We start from the raw sequence: 25,088 nt of genomic DNA, 5'->3' as shown, positions 1-25,088 counted from the left end.
TGCCAAGAACACACAACATGTAGACTTTTAAAGATTCTCCAAACTCATTCTAGTTTACATGTATATTTGAAGCATGTTACTCAGCTGCGAAACAATACACAAGCTTGAGAAGCAATTAAAGACAAGTTTCACGCCCTAGTATATCTACACAGCAGGCAAGAACAAGAAACATGCTTAGTAGAAGACTCATCACATAAAGCTACAAGAGCTCAAGGCAAACGTGTTTACAAGCTTTCCTCTAAGTTCCCTACTAACATCTTCCAACTAAGAACACACCTCAGAAGATTCCATCTGATTTGCTTTCTACATCTTCTTCTTTCTGCGCTCCTATCTAGGCCCCACTTTCACTTGCTGAGGGGACATTGCTGGGGAAATTAGATATATCAATGTCAATGAGCGACATATCGTACATTGTATCAAGAGAATCCAAGCCATCAACAAGCAACGAAGATTTCGCAGCAGGATCAGATGTTACGCTAGAGCTTTTCGGTGAGCTCCCCACTGAAGAAGATAGACTACTCGAGACCGAAACACCATCTATCTTGTTTGCATACACAGTTTGGTTCTTTCTCATTGCCTCCATCTCTTGCCCAGTTGGCACAAAAGTTCTCGACCGGTACTTCTTTGTCCCCTCGTCTCCACCATCAGTATGGTTATAGAGTACATAATCGTGATAAGTCGGAGCAAACTGTAATAACAACCAATCATCATCAGAAAGCAACAAAATGAAAACGTAATCATTTACAAACAAGATCAGGTACTTACCTGGTGGACAGTGTCATGGTAGAAGTCATTTAGCTTCACAGCGTGTGATAGGCTCCCTGAGAAGCTGCCGGCTCCACCAACATTGGCACCAGCATACTCCTTGTATGGAAAAGCATAGAAGTGGCATGCTGCAGCAATAAGCATCTCGACGCATATTATGAAATTTTGAAAGTGAGCCGCTTCCTCTGCGGTCTGTATGAATCCAGACTTTGCAGCAAGAAAGACGAGAACACCCTGTCAAAGGAAGAGAGTCATATAACACAAAATTCAAGAGTTGATGTCTAATACTACAAAGTTAGAACGCAAATTTTTACCTGCCAATAGGTTAGAAAGACAACAGACTTAATGATCACAAACTTTGGGACTGGATTGAATGGCTGAAGCAGATCTCTACACGCCATGTAGAATAGCACAAGTGCGTACAAAGCAACTGTGTAGGATATGGTGTAGATGATGGTAAGGTAGAGATATGCTTGATCAGGGTTGAAGTTTCCATCCTTGTACTTCCCTTTTGCATAAAGCACAAGTGTGACAGCCACTAGGATAGGCTTTAGGATTACAAATTGCAGACAGCCTTGCTTGCATCGTCTAATAAAACGCCTGCATAGAAAAAGACCATGGCGCATAAGAAAACAGCATGAGACAGAGACATCCAAACAGACTGTTCAATGTTTGTGTAAGCTAATGGCTGTCTTTAATGAAAACACTCATAATGGCTATTAACGTGACTATGTAACCACTGCCTAATCTTGATGAGTAGAAAGAACTTAACTACTTACCCATCCAATGTTAATGGTGGAAAGCAACAAGTCATGAGACACCACGATGGTTTTAGAGAGCGACCGCTTAAACTAAGCACGACTGCTCCTGGACCTCCAACCCACGCCAAACACAGTGATAGGAAGTTGTAAATGACCCATGCCTCATAACTGAAACACACCAATAGTTAGCCATTAGAGTCAGTAATACACTCAAGGTTCAAAGGATGAGAAACTTAGGAACACTCACACTTCTCGTATGGAATCAAAATAGATGGAGCTTGTAGGTAGCACAAGAGACAAGAATGACATGAAGGCATAAACCTGGGAGGGAGGAGAAGAAGAAAACAATCAAGAACTAAAACAAGGTCAAGAGGTAATAGAGATGGGTGAGAAGACTAACCGGGACCATGAAGATGATGCGAACGATGTATCTCTGATAAGTAGGCTCCGTGTAATTGAGAAGGTGCCTGTAGATGTGAAATATCGCCAACGCAATGGCTCCAACAGTGCATAGAAACGCCACGATGTTGAGATAAAACGGTATCAAATCCGCCATTCCTGCAAACAAATGAACAAAAAGAATCAACAAAATGAACAAACTCTGTAATCAAACAAATACAACAAAAAGGGAGAAAAAGTTGAAACCTTTGAAAGCAGAACAAGAACCCTAAACACGAGCCCAATTCAAAGTTGGAACCTTTACAGCAAATATGAATCGGAGATGGGGAAATGAGGCAAACCCAGAACTGAGAGACACGATTCGTAATCGGGAAGGAAGAAAGGAAGGAAGAGGAGAGCAATGTAACCGTAGTAACGGAGCAAAGAACCCTAATTTGCGGTAAAGAGAAGATTTATCGTGGATTTTGAGATGAGGGTTTTGATAAGCCTTCCTTCTTCTTTCTTCTTCTTCCTCTTCCTCCTTCCCTGCGAAAGGAGCAAACTTTGGGAGATGGGTTTCACAGCAAAGCAAAGTCCAAAAGAAAGATTAAAGATAAATTTTTTTTCTTAATTATAGTCTCTGAAGATTTTTAGATGAAGCAATCCATTCAACGTCCATCCAATCCAGCCTGTGAACTTCAACCCCTTAATTATTTCGCTTTTTTTTTTTGGGTCAAATTATTTTCGCTTTCTATAATTTTTTTAATTAGAGTGATCTATTTTTCATCAATATTCAATCACACAAGTCTAGCTATCCAATGATACCAATAGACGGTTCAATAATAATGTACTTAACAATTATAAAATACAACATGATTTGTCGGCAAAGGCAAAGCCTCAAGCTTGGAAATTAGAGAATTATTTTAAAGCTAAAAACATTCTATGCCGTTGCTTCAAGATCTTTACCACTAAATCATTCTTTTAGAATCAAGTGGTTTTAGTCTAGTGGTAAAAAAATTTCAGCTGGAATTTTTGTTATGGGTTCGATTTCTTTTGATCACCTATAGACACTTTAAGTGACAAAAAAAATCGGATTTTTATGGACCTTTTGATAATTAATCATTGGACCTAAAAACTTTTGAAATCATATCAAAATTATAAAAAAAAAAAATCATGCTTTTAGAAAGAGATAATACAACTTGTGCTTTGACAAAAAAAAATGTGATACAACTTGTGTCAAAGGTATGTGTTAAGTGTGAAAAAAAAACGATTAGTTTAGTCATGTATTCTAAAGCGTCAAACAAGATCTCAGGTTCAAGGTGGCTTCTTTTTATATGCCAAATAGAGTCTACAAATCTAAAGACTTACTTGATGAAAGCTGTTTTGTATCCCATATTTGGGTTAAGGTCGGGTATTTCATGTTTTCGAGTTTTTTGACATATCGGATTGGGTCGGATATTTTTAATTCGAATCCAGCGGGTTCGGGTTTAGATATTTTAGATTTTGAAAAAAATCAAATTCTTTATTGATAAAAGTTTTTTGTACCTTAAAATTTACTAGTAACTTAACTAATTTTTTGTGTTAAAAAAATTAACTAATTTTAAAAATTTTAATAGGTTGGACGATTAATAGATTTAAAAATAAAATTTTGAAATAGAAAGACCCTAATCTAGTTGTTGTTTTAGGAATTTGGATCTAACTTTTGTTGATGCATGAAACATGAAGCTTGACATGGATTTTAAGTGAATAACAAATCAACTATATATATATATTATCTAATTTTGAGTCATATACAACATCAATATAAATATTTTGAATAAAATGAAAAAAGTACACTAGTGATTCAGGGTTATATATACATATGTTTGATTATTTTTAGATATTATTCATTCAAGTTTAGATATCCAATCTCTTGTAACTCAGTACCCATTCGATTATTATACTATTTTGATTTGGATTTTGGTTTGAACTTTTCGGATCAGGTTGGAGTTTCGATTCAGCTATCAGGTAAAATGCCCCCTAGTATCTCATAATATGTAAGAGAATGAAACTATGATATGTAAGACAATGAAACTAACTTATAACCAAAAAATATATGTATCCCCATACAAGGCCAGAAAATGACAAGTTTCCTATCCATATAAAAGTCCAAAAAATGGGCCTAAACACACCTAAGACCGGCCCATAAGGCCCAACATATCTGATATTTTACACCACTTGGGAGAGTGTTACAAATAAATAAGAGATAGGGCGAAGAGCAGGAGAAGCAAAGGCGTGGAAGGTTACAAAGCCTTTCAAAAACAACTCTCACCTTATCTCTTCCTCCTCCTCCTCCTCTCAAATGGCGTCGACGGTGGGAGTTCCATCTCTTTACCAGGTCCCTCACCTGGAATTCTCCAAAACCACTTCCAAGAAGAGGTCTACTTGCTTACCTCTCTCTCTCAACAAACCCTTCCTCTCTCCCTTCTCTCTCCGCAGACCTCGCCTCATCCACTCCTCCTCCTCTCTCCTCATCCCTTCTGCCGTCGCCACTCCCAACTCCGTTCTCAGCGAGGAAGCCTTCAAAAGCCTCGGCCTTTCCGACGAATTCGACAACACGGACCCCTCCCCCTCCGACGACGACGGTGAAGAGCTCGCTATCTCCAAACTCGGTTTGCCTCAGCGTCTCGGCGAGTCTCTTGAGAAGCGTGGTATCACTCACCTCTTCCCCATTCAGGTTCAAAGTCTCTTCCTTTTCAATCTGAAAACACTTAAAGTCTTATCCTTTTTATCTGTTATTGACTTTACTGTTTTGGTGTTGGTTGTCTGAAGAGGGCTGTGTTGGTTCCGGCACTGCAAGGACGAGATATCATAGCTCGTGCTAAGACAGGAACTGGAAAGACTCTGGCTTTTGGTATCCCTATCATCAAACGCCTCACTGAACAAGCTGGAGACTACTCTGCGTTCAGGTTCGTTTGTCGTTAACTTTACATCTCTCTTTTGTTTAGATTGATGTTTCTGAATGTTTTGTGTTCTCTTGTTGAGTAGGAGGCCTGGTCGTCTTGCTAAGTTCCTTGTCCTTGCGCCGACGCGAGAGCTGGCTAAGCAAGTGGAGAAGGAGATTAAGGAGTCTGCGCCTTATCTAAGCACTGTCTGTGTGTACGGTGGTGTCTCTTACACCATTCAGCAGAATGCTCTCACTCGTGGTGTTGATGTTGTTGTTGGAACTCCTGGAAGAATCATTGATTTGATCGAAGGGAGGAGCCTCAAGCTGGGCGAAGTTGAGTACCTGGTGCTTGATGAAGCTGACCAGATGCTTGCTGTTGGGTTTGAGGAGGCTGTGGAGTCGATTCTTGAGAATCTCCCGCAGAAGAGACAGAGCATGCTTTTCTCGGCGACTATGCCTACTTGGGTGAAGAAGTTGGCGAGGAAGTACCTTGATAATCCCTTGAACATTGATTTGGTAAGCTTGCTTCATTGTTTCTTCTCGTTATTTAGGTTGGACTCTGATGCTTAATGCTATTTACTGGATTGGCAGGTTGGAGACCAAGATGAGAAGCTTGCGGAAGGGATCAAACTGTATGCAATCTCAGCCACTTCCACATCAAAACGCACTATTCTAAGCGACCTTATAACAGTATGGCTCAGCTCTGATAGTTTGCTAGTTCCTAAACATGGTTGATTGGTGTCTTTAGCTCTATATTGATTATTGCATTTTTTTTCAAAACTTGAAGGTGTATGCAAAGGGTGGCAAGACCATTGTTTTCACCCAAACAAAAAGAGATGCAGACGAGGTCTCTCTAGCATTATCAAGCAGTATAGCTTCCGAGGCACTTCATGGTGATATCTCTCAGCATCAAAGAGAGAGAACACTCAACGGTTTCCGCCAAGGGAAGTTCACAGTTCTAGTTGCCACTGATGTTGCCTCTCGTGGGCTTGACATCCCAAACGTAGATCTTGTAAGTTTTTCAAAGTTTCAGTAGATAGTGTTTGTCTGTCCGTGTTGTTCTGACATTTTTTCTTTTTACAGGTTATCCACTATGAACTTCCTAATGACCCGGAGACCTTTGTGCACCGTTCTGGTCGTACTGGGCGTGCAGGGAAAGAAGGCTCTGCCATTCTCATGCACAGCAGCAGCCAAAAGAGAACCGTGAGGTCTCTTGAGCGTGACGTAGGGTGCAGATTTGAGTTTATTAGCCCACCAACCGTTGGAGACTTGTTGGAAGCGTCAGCAGACCATGTGGTGGCCACTCTAAACGGTGTTCACCCTGAGTCTATTAAGTTTTTCTCAGCAACTGCTCAGAAACTGTTTGAGGAAAAAGGAACAGATGCTTTAGCTGCAGCTCTGGCTCACCTTAGCGGTTTCTCTCAGCCACCTTCTTCTAGATCTCTCCTCAGTCATGAACAGGTTTAATTTTCAATATACTTTTAAGATTCAGGAAAACAAATGAGAGCTCATTAACATTTTAGATTGTTTCTTGAGAAACCCATAAACTTTAACATCCACTAAATACTTAGATTTGATAATTAATTCTACAATCATGAACTGAAGTTAAAATGTTCGGACTGCAGGGATGGGTGACTTTGCAATTGATAAGAGATCCAACAAACGCTAGAGGCTTCCTGTCTGCAAGGTCTGTGACTGGTTTTCTTTCAGATGTTTACCGTCCAGCTGCAGATCGAGTTGGGAAAATCTTCATGATCGCAGATGACAGGGTCAGTCTCATTGAAATGATTATCATTTCAGCAGAGTATCTTTGAAACTATCTTATGTTCTTAGAAATCTCTGATTCTGGTAATGTGTATCAGGTGCAAGGAGCTGTTTTTGATCTACCAGAGGACATCGCGAAAGAGCTGCTGGAGAATGAAGTGCCAGAAGGAAACAGTTTATCCTTGATAACAAAGGTATTGTGATATTGGCTTCCCTTAGTTTCTGCTGGCTCTCACTCTTTTTTGATACAGTGAGATCATTTTTGACTAACAACACTTCGCATCTTTTGTAGTTACCCCCGCTGCAAGACGATGGACCGTCTAGTGATAACTATGGACGTTTCTCTAGCAGAGACAGGATGCCTAGAGGAGGAGGAGGCTCTAGAGGGTCAAGATTTGGCGGTAGAGGAGGATCATCATCGCGAGGACGTGATAGTTGGGGAGGTGATGATGACAGAAGAGGTAGAAGCAGTGGTGGTGGAGGAAGCAGCTGGTCCCGTGGTGGTGGTTCCAGAGGAAGTTCTGATGATTGGTTGATTGGTGGCGGTAGTGACAGACGATCATCAAGCAGCAGAGCTCCTTCCCGGGAGAGGTGAGTTTGTTAAAGCTTCATACAAATCTATGTTAACATCTGCGCACTTTGGCTCTTTTAACAGATTGATATGTCTGTAAAACAGGAGTTTCGGAGGTGCTTGCTTCAATTGTGGAAGTTCAGGACACAGGGCAGCAGATTGTCCTGACAAGAGAGGGTTTTAAAGTTAATGGCTCTGTTCTCGAGACAGAGAGAGGGAGATCCTTGTCCTTTTTTGGTGTTCTTAATGTGTATCCTTTCGTGCTTGCTTCAACCGTTTGTTTCAAGACGGTAGAGACTGCAGTCATGGAGGATGTTATACTTCAGACAAGGGTTTAATTATAAGCATAGTGCAGCAGAGAGTAAGTAAAGGAGAAGGTCTTCCTCAATTGGCATTTTCAGAGATTGCTTCAGAAACAAGGAAAGCTGATGGATCTTTTTTGTTTTTTTAGGTTATTATAATGGTCAGATTCCATGTTTCTGAATTTTGTATGATTTTAAGTGGTTAGACAGTCTGTTACACTACTTCTTTGTTTTGTACGTTTCTATTATTATATGTGAATCGTTAATCACATGTATTTGACAGAAGGACCTATGTCATTATAATAGATTTGTATAGGACAAGAGATGCATATGCTGCAAATCATTAGATTTGAATAGACTTTGTCACACAGTTGCCAGATACATACATAACCATGTCATTATAATAGATTTATATAGGTCAAGGGATACATGTATTGCAAATCCTTAGATTTAGATAGATTTTGTCACACAGTTACCAGATACATTTGATGATAGTTCTGTATTCTTTCCTTTATGTTAAACACACATAGAAAATATAAGATTAGACGGTGGAGGAAGGTGCTGTTAGTCTCTGGAAGTCTCTGGCTCGCTGTGGGAGACCACATTTAGTCAAACAATCTTGGAAACAAGGCTTGTTTTGTTTGCCACATCCTATGGAACACTTTCCGAAACACTCGAACTTTGGGTTTGGCGTTGGCTTCCTGTCATGTGCATCGCATGCTTGTAAAACACATGCCATCATCACCAATGCCATCACCATGTACACTTTTCCCGCCATTTTATCTTGAAAAGTTTCTTGTGTTCAAAACAAAAATTATCAGACAAATGTGTTTGTTGTTTGATAGAGATATGAGATGTGTGTGTATATAGTTGTTTATATACTGAGTTTTTGCCTCTATATAGAGCAAATTTTTGTTATTTGTTTGTGTGTGTTTTGTTTGCTATTTTTAGGTTGGTTAGACTTGAATAAAGTTTGCTATTTCTGTCTGGTTTAACTTATGTTCTGTTAACTGGATAACTCTTTGTTTTAGAACTACATTCTCGTTGTTTGTTTCTTTGTAAATTTAGTTATTGGAAAATATGAAAATGTATGACTATGAGGTTGAGGTATATAGTTCACTAATATTGATCTTTTATGTTTATTAGTAATGAACAAGACCATTTGTATCATGGATTTTAATAAAATTTAAATCCAACCACAATCTTGATGGAACGACAAGAAAAAGTAACCAGAGCACAAAGATTCCATTAATCTTAGTATATATTATAAAATCCAACGAATTTGTTTTATGAAATTACAGAAAAGCCAATCACAAATCCCATCAAATACAAAATCAAAAATGATATTAATAGGTAACAATGTGTATAATAATAACAGTTATCATATCATATAGTTATATAGAAGAAAAAAATAAGGCCAAACAGAGACTTCCCAGTAAAGAAGATGCAACCACCCAGCTACCTGCAAGTCTTTTAAAGAAAGCAAACATTAATAATCATCACATGCTCCTGTCAAAGATTCTTAGAGAACTAGATACCATACATATGATCTTAAATGCTATAACAAAGCATCAGCTTCCAAAACCCTTTATTCTAGATTCTCAAGCTACACTTTTTTACTTTTATAGATCAGAATAAAAGAAAATGCTCACTGCTCTACACATACATACCTGATCAATTTATCCGACATGTCTTTAGTTCACGATGCTGCAGCCTAGGCTTCAACCTAAATAAAACGTTCATAGAATTGTTAACTTCATAGCTGCAGCTACTTGGCCTCTATAGTTTATCACTGTGCCAAGATATTTAGCATTGCTCTATTCATAACGGAGATGTGAGAATTCAGAAAGTTGGATCATCAGAGTTTATGCAAATGCATTATTTATCATCTTTACAGAACACAGTCATGATGAATCTATGATTCAGACCAGTAAACAAACATTAGTTAGTTACAAACCTTCTACATTACAGCACAAACACATGTGATTCCTAGGAGGAATCTTTTTATTTCCTTTTTTGACTACTAGAGGATTAGAGAATCACGCAAGTATTGTTTTTTACCTTCTCATCTTCAGGAGAAAAGACTGCCTTCACCTCCTGAAACACATCTTCAATGGGCTTTGCGGCATGAATCTGAAGAAACAACAAAACTTTGTTATAACTTACAATTGCTGGACCGATCAAAACAAGAAAAAAAAGACTTTACCTTTCTAACTTTCCCCTTAGCTTCGTAGTACTGAATCACTGGTAAGCTAGATTCAAGAAACACCTTGAAACGCTTCCTTATAGTCTCAATATTGTCATCCTCTCTCCCCTTCAATAGAGGCAACAATCAATATACATGGAACAAGAGATTAGACAGAGCAAAGTCACAGAGCTTTTCATATTATACTAACCTGGTTTCGGCCTAATAGGCGCCTCTCCATCTCTTCCTCAGGACAATCAAAGAACAAGACAAACTTGGGTTCAATCTCAGTCTACAAAAACCATCAAACACATGTCACTAAGCAAATTGTATTTGCCATAAGAAATAAACTTTGAATGTTACTTACAACTTTCTCAAAAGCTGCTCGGTTTTCCTCGTTGCGAGGGAAACCATCAATGAGGAACTTGTCATTCCCGTTTTCCTGAATTGCTTTCTGCAGAAGCTTGATTGTAACCTCAGAAGGTACAATCTTCCCTTCTTTAATCATATTCTGGATCATTGTTCTGCACAAACCATTTTAAAGGGCATAACAATTACATAAACCAACTCCAAACCTTATAATAAACGAACTTAAGATGGATAATGCCAGAAAGTTTCAAGGGCATTACCCATTCTCAGAGCCAGATTTAATTTCAGCTCTAAGAAGGTCTCCAGCACTCAGATGTGTGTAGCCATAATGTTCAACGATGTAAGCACACTGTGTACCCTTCCCACTTCCTGGACCACCTGTTCAACATATACAGGGACTAAACTCAGAAGATGTACAATTAACTTCTTCTAATAAGTCTTGACTTAATGAAACATCCCATGGATCATGAGGACAATGCTGGCTGCAAAGAAACTGTTTTAACAAAGACAAATAAGAGAGATGATGAAACTTACCCAGGACAAATATAACTGTGGGTTTCTTGGCACTTGCGGCTCCATTTACACCCTGGAGAAAACAGACCAAACATAAAACTCCAAACAATGTATCTCCCAAGCAGTGTTAGGTAAATGGAACATAAGTACAATGATTTTAATAATCCTATCAAAAACGTTACCTTGTTTGCAGCATCAACAGTGGATCCCATCTTAGTACTAAGCAAGTCGTTCAAATATTACCTGTGAAGAAGAATCCAAATCATTTATTTATTTCATAAAAGGACCAAAAGGTGCAGCAGATCTAAGTGCTTTTTAGTACATGGAAGAAGATGTAAAGTTAGAATCAAGGGAACAAAAAGTTTTTGAACAGAAAGATCCAAAGTGATGTAAGCAACAGATAAATGCTGAATCAACAGAACAAAAAAAAAAGATGAGATCTTTGGATCAATTCAAATAGTAAAAATGTGATCTTTGAAGCCTCTTTGATTCAATCTAGAAGAATCCGAATCACCGAGTGACTGAAGCGCAGATCTAAAAGGCTAAGGATGTAGATCAAATGAAAACAAGCATATTTCATCTTTTTTTTTCTTAAACGATTTCTCAGAAGAATCCAATACAGATCGATTGGAATTAAATAGCTGAAGAACGAATCAAAGGTGAAAACTTTGGACGAAATGTAAGATCAAGCATTGGTGGGAAAATGACATATGAATGAAAGACCAGAACCATTTCATTACACATGTTTTTTTTGTTCCAAATTAACAGGTAATTTTCAGACAATAATCTAAGAAACTGTCCGAAATAAAACCAACCTGAAGAAGCAAAGAGGGGGAACACGGAGAGATTTGATTCAACGCTGAAAAGTGAGAGATCGAGGAAGGAGAAGCAAAGCTATATAAATACAAGCATACAAACGCACTTTTTTTTTTTATAAATACATTCCCTTAAATTATTTTTTTAATTACCGACTTCTAGTTTTCGTCCAAGTGTCCTTGTCCTTTAATTTTATTTTCTCCGTCGGCAGTCCATTTAATAATTTTAAAAACTGCTCTTAATATATTGTAGTACTATTTAAATTGACCAAAATAATTGCTGACAATAAAATGAAAATCTGACAACATACATATATTAGAAAATGGCATTATTTGTGTAGTTGCGTTTTGAAAGATTAAGGAATGAAATTTCTGTTTCATTAGATTATTTGATATATTAGGTTAATAAAATGAAAATCTGACAACATACATATATTAGAATTTGGCACTATTTTTTATAACCATCTACCTGATACCATTTTCAAATGTATTTGCAGAATCATGCAAGGAGGATGTGTGAGACTCTGCAACATACAATTACGTAAGACTCTGCAACAACATAGTGGTTAATAATTATAAAACAGGTGAAGATATGAGGAGGAAGATGATGTATACAACTGGATACATAGTTAATCCGGCTTTTGTGATAGTAATATCTAGAAATTAAAAAAAAAAAGTTATTCGACGAATCCGATCTCTACTCATCAGCCGGTTCCGTCCACTCCGTCTCGGCAGATCCGGTAAACGTCGCTCCCAATAAACGTGCCGGACTGCTCGAGTTTCAAAGCAACCTCCGCCATCTCCGACGACCTTACCTTGTAACCTAACACACCGAGAAGCTCGTTATCTTCTTCTTCCTTCACCATCATCATCTTGTCTTCATCAAAGAAAATGTCTGTGAATCGAGAAGATGAGGCAAGAGCTCGTAAAGTTTTGGTGGAAGAAAACAAGAGATTTTTAAGTTATTTTTAATTCATGATCTATTTTGTAAGGATACATTTGAGATTTATGAAAGTAGTATAGTAGATTTTCATATAGCTAATTAGAGTTTCTTTTAGGTTATGTAGTGCAAATTTCCTATAAATTATTTAAAATAAATAAATATTAAATTAATAATGTAAAAGATATATTCCTAATTATTAGAAAAACAATAAACTACATTTAGAGCCATCATAAGAGATTTCTCTAAGAATTATTAGTAGAAAAGTTTATTTTATCATAGGCAAGTACCTAGACGATCGCTTTTTGTGTCTATACTCTTGACCTGATCTTAGGCAGGTCTAAGCGCCAAATGAGCCTAACACATGGTCCTTGCTAATAACGGTAATTGTGAATGAATTGTGTTTACCTTTATATTAATAACATTTTTGTTTTTGTTTTTGTTTTTGACTCCACACTTTTTCACAAGCAAGATAGTTCGGATTAAGCGATCGATACACATTAGCTCTTTTCACGTGACAAGTCACTGATTTCCATATTCCTTTAGCTACAAACCAACCCGATTGATTAACATGTGAGAATGGCAGAGATGAAGATGCCGTGATAAATCATCATAATTCATAATCCGACCTATTTTCTGAAGCCTGAGCCTGACTTGCTCGCAAACTTTATTGAATTGATTGGTAATTAATTAATATTTGGAAGTATGTAACGAATATTCAAAACTACAAGTATGTAATATCAAATAAGTAAAGATTAACAAATTGAGACTATTTGACTAGGTCTGGACGTAAAAATCAAGTTTATGAAGAATAGAGAGAAGCTTAGAGATGGTGAGAGGTTTCTCTTGAAAGTCATTAAGATCACGGTCTCTTTGTCTCTTTGTCGCCATCTCACCTAATAACATTCATCAAAAACAAAACACACTCCATTAGTTGATATATATATTACATATATATAAATTATCGGTTCTATTTTTGTAAAATAATAAAAAGGATTGGACTGTTGCAGCAATAAGGACTAAGGAGTCTTATTCTAACGTTAAGTAGAACAGTACCCTACGGCTTATTTATTATGGATGGGAAAATTCTCAAATATTCTATAAAAGAATTGTTGGTTTGTTTGTTTAGACTAAACAATTATAGCTTTCTAAACTATATGTAGCAAACTCGGTTAAGAAGAAAATAAATGAATATAATGGACTAACCAAGAAGAATTTAACCAGTAAAAATATTATAAAATTGTATACCTGAATACCGTTCATGATGGGCATGTCCATGTCCATGTGAATGAGTCAATGAGATCATAGTTTCTGCCGGAACAATGAACGTCAACGGCTTCTTGGCCGTTACAGATGACGTCGATTTTACCCCCCAGACGGTCCGATAGTTTAAGATGCATGCTTTGGTTTATAGAACTATCAAAGCTGTTAACTTTGACTCTGCCAGATTTGAAACTTCATCAGCCATCTCACTCGTTATCTTTCTTCTGAGTAACAAAAACTCAAATATATATTTGTTGCCTTTTCTATTTAAACGAGAAGACACTGAGAAAGGAGATTCAGCAATTATAGAAGCCCGAAACAGTATCAGCTGGATTGTGTTTTGGATTTGGAGGAGGAGATCTAGTGGTCTTTGTACTTTTTCTATTTTTGGTAATAAATCTCAGCCGTTGCTTTCTCTACAGGATCTTTCATATTTTTCACCAGATTAACCAAGATACTTTTACTTATCAACATGCCTGCTTATCAATGATGCTTAATTAGGGTTTAGATTTAGTTCAATCAATGATGATCTCTCGGTATTTTTATCAGCCAAAACACAATGTGAAGATGCAGTCTGCTGAGATGATCTGTATCAGTTCGTGAAGTATTACAGGAGATAGTACATGCGTGTACGTAAAGATGAAGCTGAATGGAAGTTCAGGTTTTGTGATTGCATGGGCTTGCTGAGTTTGGAGAAAGAAATAATATATGTGCTTGAAGACAAAAGAATATTTTCCATTAAGCAAAAGGTTTTGCTTAGAGAGGAGGTTTACCTTTACAAAGAAAAGAAAGTGGTTTAAATGGAAAAGAAAATTTGCTTAAAGAGCATTTAAAGACTTGAAAAAGTTGAAGACGTGGAGAACAAGTTCTGGCATGTTATATAAGGAGGGACATGTCTTATAAGAAAGCCAGACTTCATAGAAAAGAGAGAGATATGTTTCATTAGTGTGTGTTATTGCTTGGTGTCAAAGGACATTTTGAAGCATTGTTTGATGGAGTCTGATGTAGATTTAGTTTGGTGGTGTTGGAGTTGACGCTTTGTATGGTGGAGTAGCCGTTGTGTTGAGCTTGTGGTGAGCATGTTATGTGTTGGAGTTGACGTACTCTTTTGTGTTACTTGTGTGCCTTGGGTGCCGACGTACCTGGTGAAATGCTTCCGAGACGTGGAAGATTTAAGCTTAGACTCAGGAGAAGTTTAGCACGAGAGTGATTTCGTTGTGGTGGTCTGTGAAGATTACATTTGTAGAAGACATTGAACTCTGGTGCGCCGGATAGTGATCTATGCATGCGTGCTTGATTCCTATTTTTCATAGAGTACATATTTAGAAAAGAGTGGTAGACACAAGTGTTTGTGTTGTACCATATAGAAATTATAGGTTGCTACTTGTTCTAAGTCAATGAAATCTAGACAAGATTTCGGAGATGTAGGAAACAAACCTGTTAACAATTTTTGTATGTTCTTACTTTCTGCACATTATTTTTGTCGCCTCATATGCACTTACACAATGTGGCAAGATACTTTTATAGCAAATAATCTATACTAGATCTCGATCCACGCAACCGTGTGAGTTTTTTGTTTTTATTTATTTTTATATAAACATTTTGTTTTCAATTCTAAATTGGTATATATTATAATATATATATATATATATATATATATATATATATGTGTGTCTATCAATTTTTAAAACATAATAAGTATACGGTATATTTTTTTCATTGAGTAGATTGTTTCAAATTTTCACATGTATTTGTATCTTCTTCTATATATATATATTTTCGGATTATTATTCCATTATTAAAATTTTAACTATATATATAAAGATTAGTAAAATATTGTTTTATTGTCATATTCAAAAATATTGTAACATTTCACAAATTTAGAAAGTTTTTGTTTAATTTTTAACATTTCACAAATTGAGTAAATAATTAAACATTTAGTTTTGTTTAATTTTTAAAATAAACTATATAGTTTAAAATTTGTTTTCATTGGTTAAGGTAGTAAAGATTAATAATATGATTTTTGTTATTTAAAATTTTTTATTTATAATTTTAAAAGTTAACATCGATAAATATTTAAATAATTAATATATGGAAGTATAGTATTACAACACTAAATTATATCTATTTAATTTATACTATCTATAAATCCAATGGATCTTCTATTGTTTAGATCCAATAATTGATAGCCCAATAAAAATTTATGGTATGTCCAAAATTTAAATGATAAGATTACAGATTAAATGTAACATGACTTTTTAGGAATATGTCTATTGAATCTATTTTTTAAAAGAAAATCACACACGAATCAAAGTTGTTACTTTTGTTTTAATATATAAGATAAATACACTATTATTTAGATGTTATGCTAATACAAGATTTATATCATATACACACATTTAGCAAAAAAGATCAGATTATATGTTTTAACTTTTGATTCAGTTCTAATTCATAAAAGAACAAAAATCTATATATCTTAATTAGCAAATTCTGAGATTATCAAAGAATTACGTTTTTTATTACACAATGATATGACAAGATCTTGTAAACTGAGAATCATGTATACATTATTCCTCGACGATATTTCTGAGCCTATATAAACAAAAGAAAATTATTCTAACACTGCAATGAGCTTTCTAATATGTTAGCTAGCGTATTCTTTTCTTATCTTTTTTTTTTCTACCAAAACGATCGTCACGCTTTATTATTTGTTTCTTTCATTTGATATTTTATCAAATAAGAATCCTTGAGACCTTGACTCCAACTTTTAACATAATGATGTTTGAAAAGTAAAATAGACTTTTGGTCCTAGCAAGATTTTTATGTGAAAAGCCTTTTTTCAAAAAAAAAAGATTTTTATGTGAAATAATTTGAAGTGTTTGTCAAGTGGATAATGTTTACTTTCGTGCATGAGCACGTGATAACCGTGGTACAATATGTTGCTATACCTTAATTAAGTCGAAAGTATCAAAAAAAAAAAAAACAAAAAAACATTGGGAGATCAGTGGATGTCTCTAAATCATACTCCTACTTGCAATAAAAAAATTAAAATCAAATATAAATACATTTTTAAAATCATATAATGATAATATTTTTTTGCGCTAACTGCATTCCAACGTGTAAATAATTATTGAATAGCAGTGAGCAACTATAGTTATTGTCTTTAAATATATGCACCCATAGTCTTCAGTAAGTTTGGTTGGTTGGAACTCTCTCGATCTACATCTTGGAGAATCCCTAGTTAACTAGTCAAATGCACAACCATAGTTTTAAACCGGTCTATCCCAATTTGACATACTTAAACCGCATTAAAACTGAACTAGAATGTTTTATAACTTTGTCATTTGGATGGGTCCGTAGACTGAATTGATCTGGTCCTGTAGGCCTTTAACACCACATAATATATTAAAACAACGCAAATGAGATAATGTTTACTAAGAAGATACAAGCTACATGACAGCAAATTTTTATGACCTACACACGATGTTGACGGTCCAAGTCGTTCATAATTTAAAAGGTGTGAGATATTTTGATTCGATAGCAATATTCTCACAACACGCTGATAGCGATACGAAATTACATCAATCTCTCTAATAAGAGAGAAGAATCATCTAGTTTAATATAACAACAAATATAATAACAAGAAAGAGAAGACTTATGACTTTCGATCAATGACTCGCTGACTCAGGAGCATTTGATCATAAAAGAGACGTGTAGTCAGCCCATTGGCTGCAGACATTTCTTTCAGTGCTTTGTGGTCTCTTCTTCTGTATAAGGAAGTAACCCAAGTGGTCTCTTTAGGTAGTTGTTCCTTTTTTAAACTCTTTAGAGAGGATAACTTTTTAGTTATAGTCTCTGAAGATATCTTAAGGATGGCCGCAGGATTTTCGACGGCTTCGGCAAAGGGAGTGGATTTTGAGGCAAAGATTACTCCTATAGTCATAATATCTTCCATCATGGCAGCTACCGGCGGCCTCATGTTTGGCTACGAAGTTGGTGTCTCTGGTATGAATAAAATATATAATCCTTTGATAGTTTCTACTTTCTAGCAAAATAAAAATATTGAAAGTAAAAGTGGAAATTTTATTTGTTTCAAGGTTACTGAACTTTTTGTTACTGCAAGATTTCTTAAGTAATGTGTTTTAAATAGGGCATGGTCATCAACTACAAACAACTTATTTGATAGAAATATTTCACCCAAAATATAAAGGACTAGTATAAGATACTTGATCAAAATAAAAATTTACTAACTAGTCCATTGTTAGTTAACTAGTGGAAGTAACAAAATAATCTAAAATCATAGCTTACAAAAGTTTGGCAACTAGGGAACTGGATCTAGACCGTCTTTGGCTCCAATTGATGACCATGGAATTTTTTTTTGTTGAATTCTTTGTTCTTCAAAATTTATACTACTAGTTATGTTGAATTTTTGGTTAGATTATTGATAGGTAGGTCTCATTCTTTTCCTCTAAATATCTTATGAATATGAATGAATTTATAAAGAAAAATTTTCCTTTACAATTCTGATGAAGAACAAAATGAATAAAATTTCCTATTTTTTTCTTTTTAATTCCTCAAATGAAAATTTATTTTTCATTTTGTTTATTTTTTCCATTCATCTGGTGGCAACCGATCAAAGCTTTTGTTTTGATTTTAAATAGTATAGTGAGAAAATTAATATCATAAGATTTTTTTTAGAATAACTAATTGTCTTCTGTATCGTCTATTATTACAAGACTACACTTCATGCACACTCATGATACATTGGCAGCACTAGTAAAATATATTATGAGTATGAATCATTCACGATCAGTAACGAACCTTACAAGTTCTAAACGGTAAATACTACCAATGAAGCTAGAGCACATGATTTACCATCATCAATATGGTTATGTAGGTGGAGTGACAGCGATGCCGGAATTTCTGAAAAAGTTTTTCCCGGTGGTCTACGGGAGAGTAGAAGTCGGCGTCGACAAAAACAACTACTACTGCAAATACGACAACCAAGGACTACAAATCTTCACATCATCTCTATACTTAGCGGGTCTAACCGCAACGTTCTTCGCTTCATACACGACGAGAACACTTGGACGAAGGCCAACCATGCTCATAGCTGGCGTGTTCTACATCATCGGTGTGGTTCTCAATGCTGCGGCACAAGACCTAGCCATGCTTATTACAGGCCGGATATTGCTTGGTTGTGGAGTTGGGTTCGCTAACCAAGCCGTGCCGTTGTTCTTGTCGGAGATTGCACCTACTAGGATCAGAGGTGGTCTTAATATTCTCTTTCAGCTTAACGTCACTATTGGTATCCTCTTCGCCAATCTTGTCAACTATGGCACCGCTAAGTCAATATCTCTCTCTCTCTTTTTCTATATTTGTCAGAGTAGATTGTAGTACACGGAATGTAGTCGTAGTCATGCCCTAACCTTTTTTTTTGTTTCTCTGCGTTGACTTTTTTTCTATTAAGCTGACTTTTCTTTTAAAGCTGACTTAATGGGCTCCTTTTATAAATGGTCAGGATTAAAGGAGAATGGGGATGGAGGCTGTCACTTGGTTTAGCCGGAATCCCCGCGCTTCTACTGACGGTAGGAGCTTTATTGGTGACGGAGACACCGAACAGTCTCGTTGAAAGAGGCCGTCTCAATGAAGGCAAAGCCGTTCTCCGTCAGATTCGAGGCACCGTCAATGTCGAACCAGAGTTCGCTGATCTCCTTGAAGCTAGCAGGCTTGCCAAAGAAGTCAAACACCCTTTCAGAAACCTTCTTCAACGCCGGAACCGGCCTCATCTCCTCATCGCCATTGCCTTGCAGGTCATTCAACCACTTCTTTACTTAGAGTTTAGGTTTTTGCTTTTCGATTATATGATCTTAATGCCTTAAGCATGTGGATTCGAGTTTTATTTGGGTTCAGTTTTTTTTTTTGTATTGAGAAAAAAAATTGTTTTGAGAAAAACCATTCAATTAGTTCTTTTAGTTTTAGTTTTTTTTTTTTTTTTGGTTTTTGATTCGTTTCTTTTTATTTTCGATTAAGTTCTAATAAAATTATTCGGAATCGGTTGGTATTCAAAAAGTTGGATCTAATTTGGGTGCGGTTTGGTTTTAGTAAGGTTTTTAGATGATTTTGGATTTTCGAATATAAATGTTGGGTAATTTGGTTGTTCGGATAAAATACCAAGTAGTTCGGATTGTTCAAATTAAGATATCAAATAAATATTCAGTTAATTTATTTTTTGTAACGTTAAGTATTTACAAATTTTGAATTTCTGAGTAATAATTTTTCTTAAAGAAAAAACTAAATATAATATAGATGGTATTTTATGTTTTCGGGTATAGGTTTGGTTCTTGATTTGGTTTTGATTCTCTTGGTTTGGTTTGTTTTTTCGGATTTCAGATAAATTGCAGAGAAATGCTAAATTACTAATCATTTGTTGTGTGTTGATTACATAAAAAGTGCAGATATTCCAGCAATGCACTGGAATCAACGCCATTATGTTCTATGCTCCTGTTCTTTTCAGCACTTTAGGCTTTGGCAGTGACGCGTCTCTATACTCTGCAGTGCTCACCGGTGCAGTCAACGTCCCCTCCACTCTAGTCTCTATCTACTTCGTTGATAAAGTCGGTCGTCGTGTTCTTCTTCTTGAAGCTGGAGTCCAAATGTTCTTTTCTCAACTCGTGATCGCCATTGTCCTCGGCATCAAAGTCGCAGACCACTCTAATAACCTTTCCAAAGGGTTTGCGGTTCTGGTTGTGGTGATGATATGCACCTATGTAGCTGCTTTTGCTTGGTCTTGGGGACCGCTCGGTTGGCTAATCCCTAGTGAGATTTTCCCTCTTGAGACACGTTCCGCGGGACAGAGTGTGACGGTCTGCGTCAACTTGCTCTTCACTTTCATTATAGCTCAGGCTTTCGTCTTGATGCTGTGTCATTTCAAGTTTGGGATATTCATCTTCTTTTGTTCGTGGGTCTTGGTCATGACTTTGTTTGTTATGTTCCTCCTTCCTGAAACCAAGAACGTACCTATCGAGGAGATGAGGGAGAGTGTGTGGAAGAAGCACTGGTTCTGGGCTAGGTTCATGGTGATCAAGATGTGACCGGCAAGAAGAGTAACAACAGGTGATTAACAAAACACCAGATAGATATAAGAAAAAATAACTCCACAATATATGCAATTATGAATTCAATACTTGGACCCTTAAAATGTGTATTCAACTGAGAGTTTTAGCTGATTTGTATTAAAATGACAAATTCACTGTTATTCAAACATGAATTTTAAAAATTCATTTAAAATTTACTGTTATTAAATTTAACATTTCGTAGAGTATTCTAAAATCTACTGTTATTGAAAATATTTTAAGTTGTAGAGTTTTAAAGTTTTCAGGTGATTGTAAAGTGTTTGGGTGGAGTTTCTTAGTTAAAAAAAATTAAAACCTAAATCCCATAGTTTTAGATTATATTTTAGAGTAGTTTAACAAAAATCACCTAAATCTCTGTAATTTATTGAAATTATCTAAAACTCCATTAAAAGTCAAATCGCCTCAAATGTTATATTGAATACTCCCTTCCTCCCTTAAAATAAAGAACATATTATGATATTAGCCTAATGACTTGCTACATCACTATTAAACCAGATCTCCATATACAGGGTTGAGGTTTAAAAATGGTTCAACCGATGTGTAAGAAAATACGGACATGATTTAAATATATTCTTCAACACTTTTTTCCGAAGATGTCCAGCCTAGATTTTGGTTCAGTTTATTCAAAATTTGCTTATTATAATGTTTTCGAATAAGTTGACGTAATCAAACATAAAAGTTAAAAGCAAGAGAGTTTTATTTCATTGATAACAAAGCAGAAAACAAACTCAAAGAACAGAAATGACGATTACATCACAAGGATCAACAACATCGTCGTATTACAAACACATCATATCCCTTTATTCATTATAAGGATGTTTGATCCATGACAAAGAAGCAGAGATCACTAGACGGGGACGATGTTGGTCACAGAGACCTTAACCATTTCAGCTTCAAAGACAATTGCATCATTCACCAAATACCCTTTCGATGTATCCTTTAAATCTTTCATCAATATGATATTGTTCACTCCCACACCATAACCGCTTCGAATAGGGTACCAAGCTGCAGCTGAAAAAATAATCAACTATTAATTTCATTCACCAATTTCTCTTGGAAATAAAAGATTTATTTATTGGTTGAGTCTTCTTACAATATAGTTGCCTGTGGTTGGAGCCACGTTGGTTCTTTAACCTCAGATTAACCGCACCCCAAGTGTTTGTAGCAACTGCGTTTGGCCTAAAGCCTTGAGCATATAAGTAGATTGGAAGTGCATGGGGTCTTCCATCTCCATCCCCTTTCGGGTTAAATCCTAATCTCCTGATTATACATTAACCAAAAACCGTTATTAAAGGAATTCAAATATGCAAACCATATAAAGTACTAACCAGTAACGGTCTCCAACGAGAAAATCATCAGAATAATAGAATTTATCTTCCAAGGTGGAGAAACGAAGAATCTTCCAAGTGAAAACATTGTTTGGTGGGTTTGATATAAATGTAACTTTCTCTTGTTTCTCGGCCGGTTTAACGATGAGGATCTCAGCACCAAAAGAACAAGTGTCCTGCACAATGTACCCCTGGTTCGCGTTTTGGAACGTTGAAAGAGCAATCAACTGTCCAAATCCCCACTCTTTTTTGGCCGCGCTAAATCTCTTCACTGCTCCATCTGCAATAGTCCACAACTACAATCATACTCGGGTTATAGACAAATCTTTGTCATATCTTTGTCATTTACAACGGGCAAATAAAGATGTAGCTACTCTCATTGGGAGTTGTTTTTTTATTGGTTGTTATATTTCAGTTTTCCATTCAAATTTGAATATTATAATAACTTTTTTGATGTTAAAGAAACATAGCTAGTAATATAATAAATGATAAAAATATACCTGTGACAGCCAAGTACTTGTGTTGTTTTGGATTGTGGACAAAGAGTTTAAGATCAACGTTGACTTCCCAACCATATGGAAGCGATTCGGTCTCTTCCATCCTCACGTATAGTGATATATAGCCATTTCCACCGTCGTTTTTATTACCATTCATGTACATAACCAACCTCCTGTTTTTTTTTTGTTGTCATAAAAATAATAATCTTAATTAATAAATAAGCTGAATAAATGACAAGAAAAACCGTTGAGATCATTTACCATTTGTAACCAGCAGCTTCGAAAACAGAGGATTCGTAGACTTCGGTTCTCTCCTTAATCACGGAGTAGCCTGCTATAGTTACTATCTTGCTCGATGGTCGCTCTTCCCTCAACACTCTTGTCACTCCTGTAAACAACGAAAATTTTCCAGGAAAAGTTAAAGAACTGAGTTTCAATGTTTCACCAAGGAAACCAAAAGGAAATGAGACAAGCTTACCAAGATTCGCCTGGAGATTGTAAGAACTGTTGTTCTCTGTTCCTCTGCCTTCTGTGACCTGGATTTTTTTTATTATTATTGTTAAGACCTACTTATGTAATCGATGAGAAAATACTTCAAAACAAACAGACAAAGGAACGAAAGGAAATACAAAAAGTAAACCTGTTGAATGAGGAACTCAGCAGAAGAGCAAGTGATGAAGAGAAAAGCAAGAGATAAGAAACCCAAACTCATTTTTTGACTATCCATTTTTGAGATCTGATGGTTATTGGTTTTGGTAAAGCTTTACGCTATATAGGCTGATGCATCTAGGTAATTGTTGAGTTAGTTGCAAATATAAAATCGTAAACGTGGTTCCTCGTGGAAAAAATATATTTCTATATTTAAACTTTTACTAAATAGAGAACATATTTATTAACTTACGTCTACCTATTTATTTTTGTATTTTATTAAACTAAAATAAAAGGGCGATTAGGCAGAGGTGTTCGGGATTATGTTCGGGTCTGGTTTTTATCTGGAATTTAAATTTTTACTATATAATTCGATCCATGATCGGCTCAAATATTTTTACTCTAAATACTTATTAAATATTATAGATTTATTTATTATTTGACAAATATTTTTTTGACAGCAAACAAACACAAACTCATATTGACTCTGTAAACCAAATTGGTAACTCTGCATCCATGTGTATGACGAACAATGGTTGATGCCGGGCACTGCGTGCTAAGCTGCCCGCTTTTTGGTTCGTCGTTCTAGATACATGAACGATGTCTGAGTTGAGAAATTTTTTTTTTAAAAGCTTAATGTCTTCTAGATAGGTTCCAAATGCTAGCCATCTTCACCAATTGAAAACAATCCGTTGCAAACGTAACCCGAAACTGTCTTAAATTTCTCACCTATTCCATTGACCATATCAGTGCCTCCACCTCCGAGTGAAGAGGAGATAAACATGTTAGTACATTTTTTATCCCTAACAAACCATCAAAACCACCATCCTTGCCCTGAGAACGTATTCTTATCCTTCCAGGAGCCGTCTATAAAGCACCATTTTCCTGAATTCGCGGGAATGGGGCTGATATGTACTTCCTGTGCCACCCGCTGATTCCGTAATACATGTGCCTCAGTCCAAAGTGTTGATTCCAATTCTGCTACTTTGAGGATTTTTCTCGGATTAATATCAATATTACTAAACACCTTGTTATTCTGACCTTTCCAGATATACCATAATATCTATGTAAACTGATGGTCATCCATTTTTGGGTGAACTCTCCAAAAGAGATGATCCATATTAACGAAGAAAGAGCCGATAGAAAAAATATCCGAATTTGATGGTATCTTAGATAGCGTCCACACTTGTCGTACTGGAAGACATTCAAAGAACACATAGTTAATTGATTCCTCCTGATCTATGCATCGTGTACAACATGAATCTTTTTGTATTCTTCTTGCTTTTAGATTTAACAAGAACTAGATTTTGACCCGCGCTTCGAAAGCGCGGGTTTTTCTTTAGATTGTAAACAAATATTATGAATTAGTATTTTAAAACTGTTATGCATTATTATGTTATAAAAGTTATATTATATCGGAGAAAATTTTTATTTAAAATTGTATAATTTATGAATTAGTTTATTTATGATTTTATATATATACTCTTATGTAATTCTCTCTCTTAGATATGAACATTTTACCAGATCCGTGAAACCAAACTGAAACCGATCTGGAAATATTGGTGCTGTTTGGGTTTGGATCTAGGGCAAAGTACATATTCAATTTTGTTTTTGGACCCGCAAGTTTTCTTTGAGTCAATATCCTAACCGAGACCCAACCTAATACCCAAGTACCTGAATGTTTTTGTGTATATTAGGTATATTCGAGTATTTTAGATATGTTTTTGGTATTGCGAATACTTTTTAAGTTTTGCGTTCAGGTTTTCGATTTTAGTTTCGGGTTTTGAGTAAAATTGTAATAAAAATATATATAGGGTATTCGGAAATTTTTTTGGGTATTTTCGGTTCTTCGGGTCAGATTTCATGTAAAATTTTGGATCTTTTCGGTAATTTAATATTTTGGGTACTTGTTTGGGTTTTTGGGTAT

At 35.8% G+C, this 25,088-nt stretch overlaps 6 protein-coding genes and 1 long non-coding RNA gene across 10 annotated transcripts in view; 3 read left to right on the top strand and 4 right to left on the bottom strand.

The window, feature by feature from the left end:
• LOC103874503 overlaps positions 1-25,088 on the top strand; it is a 524,448-nt gene that overhangs the window by 249,722 nt on the left and 249,638 nt on the right. The gene's annotated exons all lie outside the window — the stretch shown is intronic.
• LOC103874465 (transmembrane protein 184A) lies at positions 21-2,605 on the bottom strand. The gene is made up of 7 exons (XM_009152893.3): positions 2,172-2,605; positions 1,927-2,084; positions 1,774-1,847; positions 1,545-1,694; positions 1,080-1,365; positions 766-999; positions 21-688 (listed from the first exon to the last, which is right to left on the bottom strand). Exons 2-7 carry the CDS (start codon positions 2,080-2,082, stop codon positions 332-334), a joined length of 1,257 nt encoding a protein of 418 aa, XP_009151141.1. The 5' UTR covers positions 2,083-2,084; positions 2,172-2,605; the 3' UTR covers positions 21-331.
• Positions 4,151-7,785, top strand: LOC103874464 (DEAD-box ATP-dependent RNA helicase 3, chloroplastic). Its single transcript, XM_009152892.3, has 10 exons — positions 4,151-4,620; positions 4,716-4,852; positions 4,932-5,346; positions 5,422-5,520; positions 5,618-5,842; positions 5,914-6,291; positions 6,456-6,599; positions 6,693-6,788; positions 6,887-7,185; positions 7,271-7,785. The coding sequence occupies exons 1-10, from the start codon at positions 4,246-4,248 to the stop codon at positions 7,347-7,349; spliced, it is 2,247 nt and encodes a 748-aa protein (XP_009151140.1). The 5' UTR covers positions 4,151-4,245; the 3' UTR covers positions 7,350-7,785.
• LOC103874463 (UMP-CMP kinase 3) lies at positions 8,692-11,518 on the bottom strand. Of its 3 annotated transcripts, none has more exons than XM_009152890.3 (10): positions 11,350-11,518; positions 10,717-10,777; positions 10,556-10,607; positions 10,282-10,399; positions 10,020-10,176; positions 9,864-9,944; positions 9,674-9,781; positions 9,529-9,600; positions 9,138-9,193; positions 8,692-8,937 (listed from the first exon to the last, which is right to left on the bottom strand). In XM_009152890.3, exons 2-9 carry the CDS (start codon positions 10,744-10,746, stop codon positions 9,182-9,184), a joined length of 630 nt encoding a protein of 209 aa, XP_009151138.1. In that variant the 5' UTR covers positions 10,747-10,777; positions 11,350-11,518; the 3' UTR covers positions 8,692-8,937; positions 9,138-9,181. The 3 variants fall into 3 exon arrangements, with proteins under 3 accessions (XP_009151138.1, XP_009151139.1, XP_009151137.1); XM_009152891.3 differs by having other exon boundaries at positions 8,694-8,929; XM_009152889.3 differs by lacking the exons at positions 8,692-8,937; positions 9,138-9,193 and having other exon boundaries at positions 9,312-9,600.
• On the bottom strand, positions 12,604-15,268 carry LOC117126210. The gene is made up of 2 exons (XR_004448716.1): positions 13,538-15,268; positions 12,604-13,185 (listed from the first exon to the last, which is right to left on the bottom strand). It is a non-coding gene; the product is annotated as an uncharacterized LOC117126210 (long non-coding RNA).
• Positions 15,615-20,846, top strand: LOC103874462 (sugar transport protein 13). 2 transcript variants are annotated; one of them, XM_018652564.2, is made up of 5 exons: positions 15,615-17,353; positions 17,435-17,557; positions 18,450-18,900; positions 19,074-19,365; positions 20,011-20,846. In XM_018652564.2, exons 2-5 carry the CDS (start codon positions 17,509-17,511, stop codon positions 20,644-20,646), a joined length of 1,428 nt encoding a protein of 475 aa, XP_018508080.1. In that variant the 5' UTR covers positions 15,615-17,353; positions 17,435-17,508; the 3' UTR covers positions 20,647-20,846. The 2 variants fall into 2 exon arrangements, with proteins under 2 accessions (XP_018508080.1, XP_009151136.1); XM_009152888.2 differs by having other exon boundaries at positions 17,352-17,557.
• Positions 21,365-23,362, bottom strand: LOC103874461. The gene is made up of 7 exons (XM_009152887.2): positions 23,154-23,362; positions 22,992-23,049; positions 22,775-22,901; positions 22,517-22,686; positions 22,017-22,296; positions 21,782-21,948; positions 21,365-21,699 (listed from the first exon to the last, which is right to left on the bottom strand). The coding sequence occupies exons 1-7, from the start codon at positions 23,238-23,240 to the stop codon at positions 21,536-21,538; spliced, it is 1,053 nt and encodes a 350-aa protein (XP_009151135.1). The 5' UTR covers positions 23,241-23,362; the 3' UTR covers positions 21,365-21,535.

Source organism: Brassica rapa, chromosome A06 (genome assembly GCF_000309985.2).
Source record: "Brassica rapa cultivar Chiifu-401-42 chromosome A06, CAAS_Brap_v3.01, whole genome shotgun sequence".
In the NCBI taxonomy this organism is placed as follows: Eukaryota; Viridiplantae; Streptophyta; class Magnoliopsida; order Brassicales; family Brassicaceae; genus Brassica; species Brassica rapa.
This window is presented reverse-complemented; position numbering and strand designations above follow the sequence as displayed.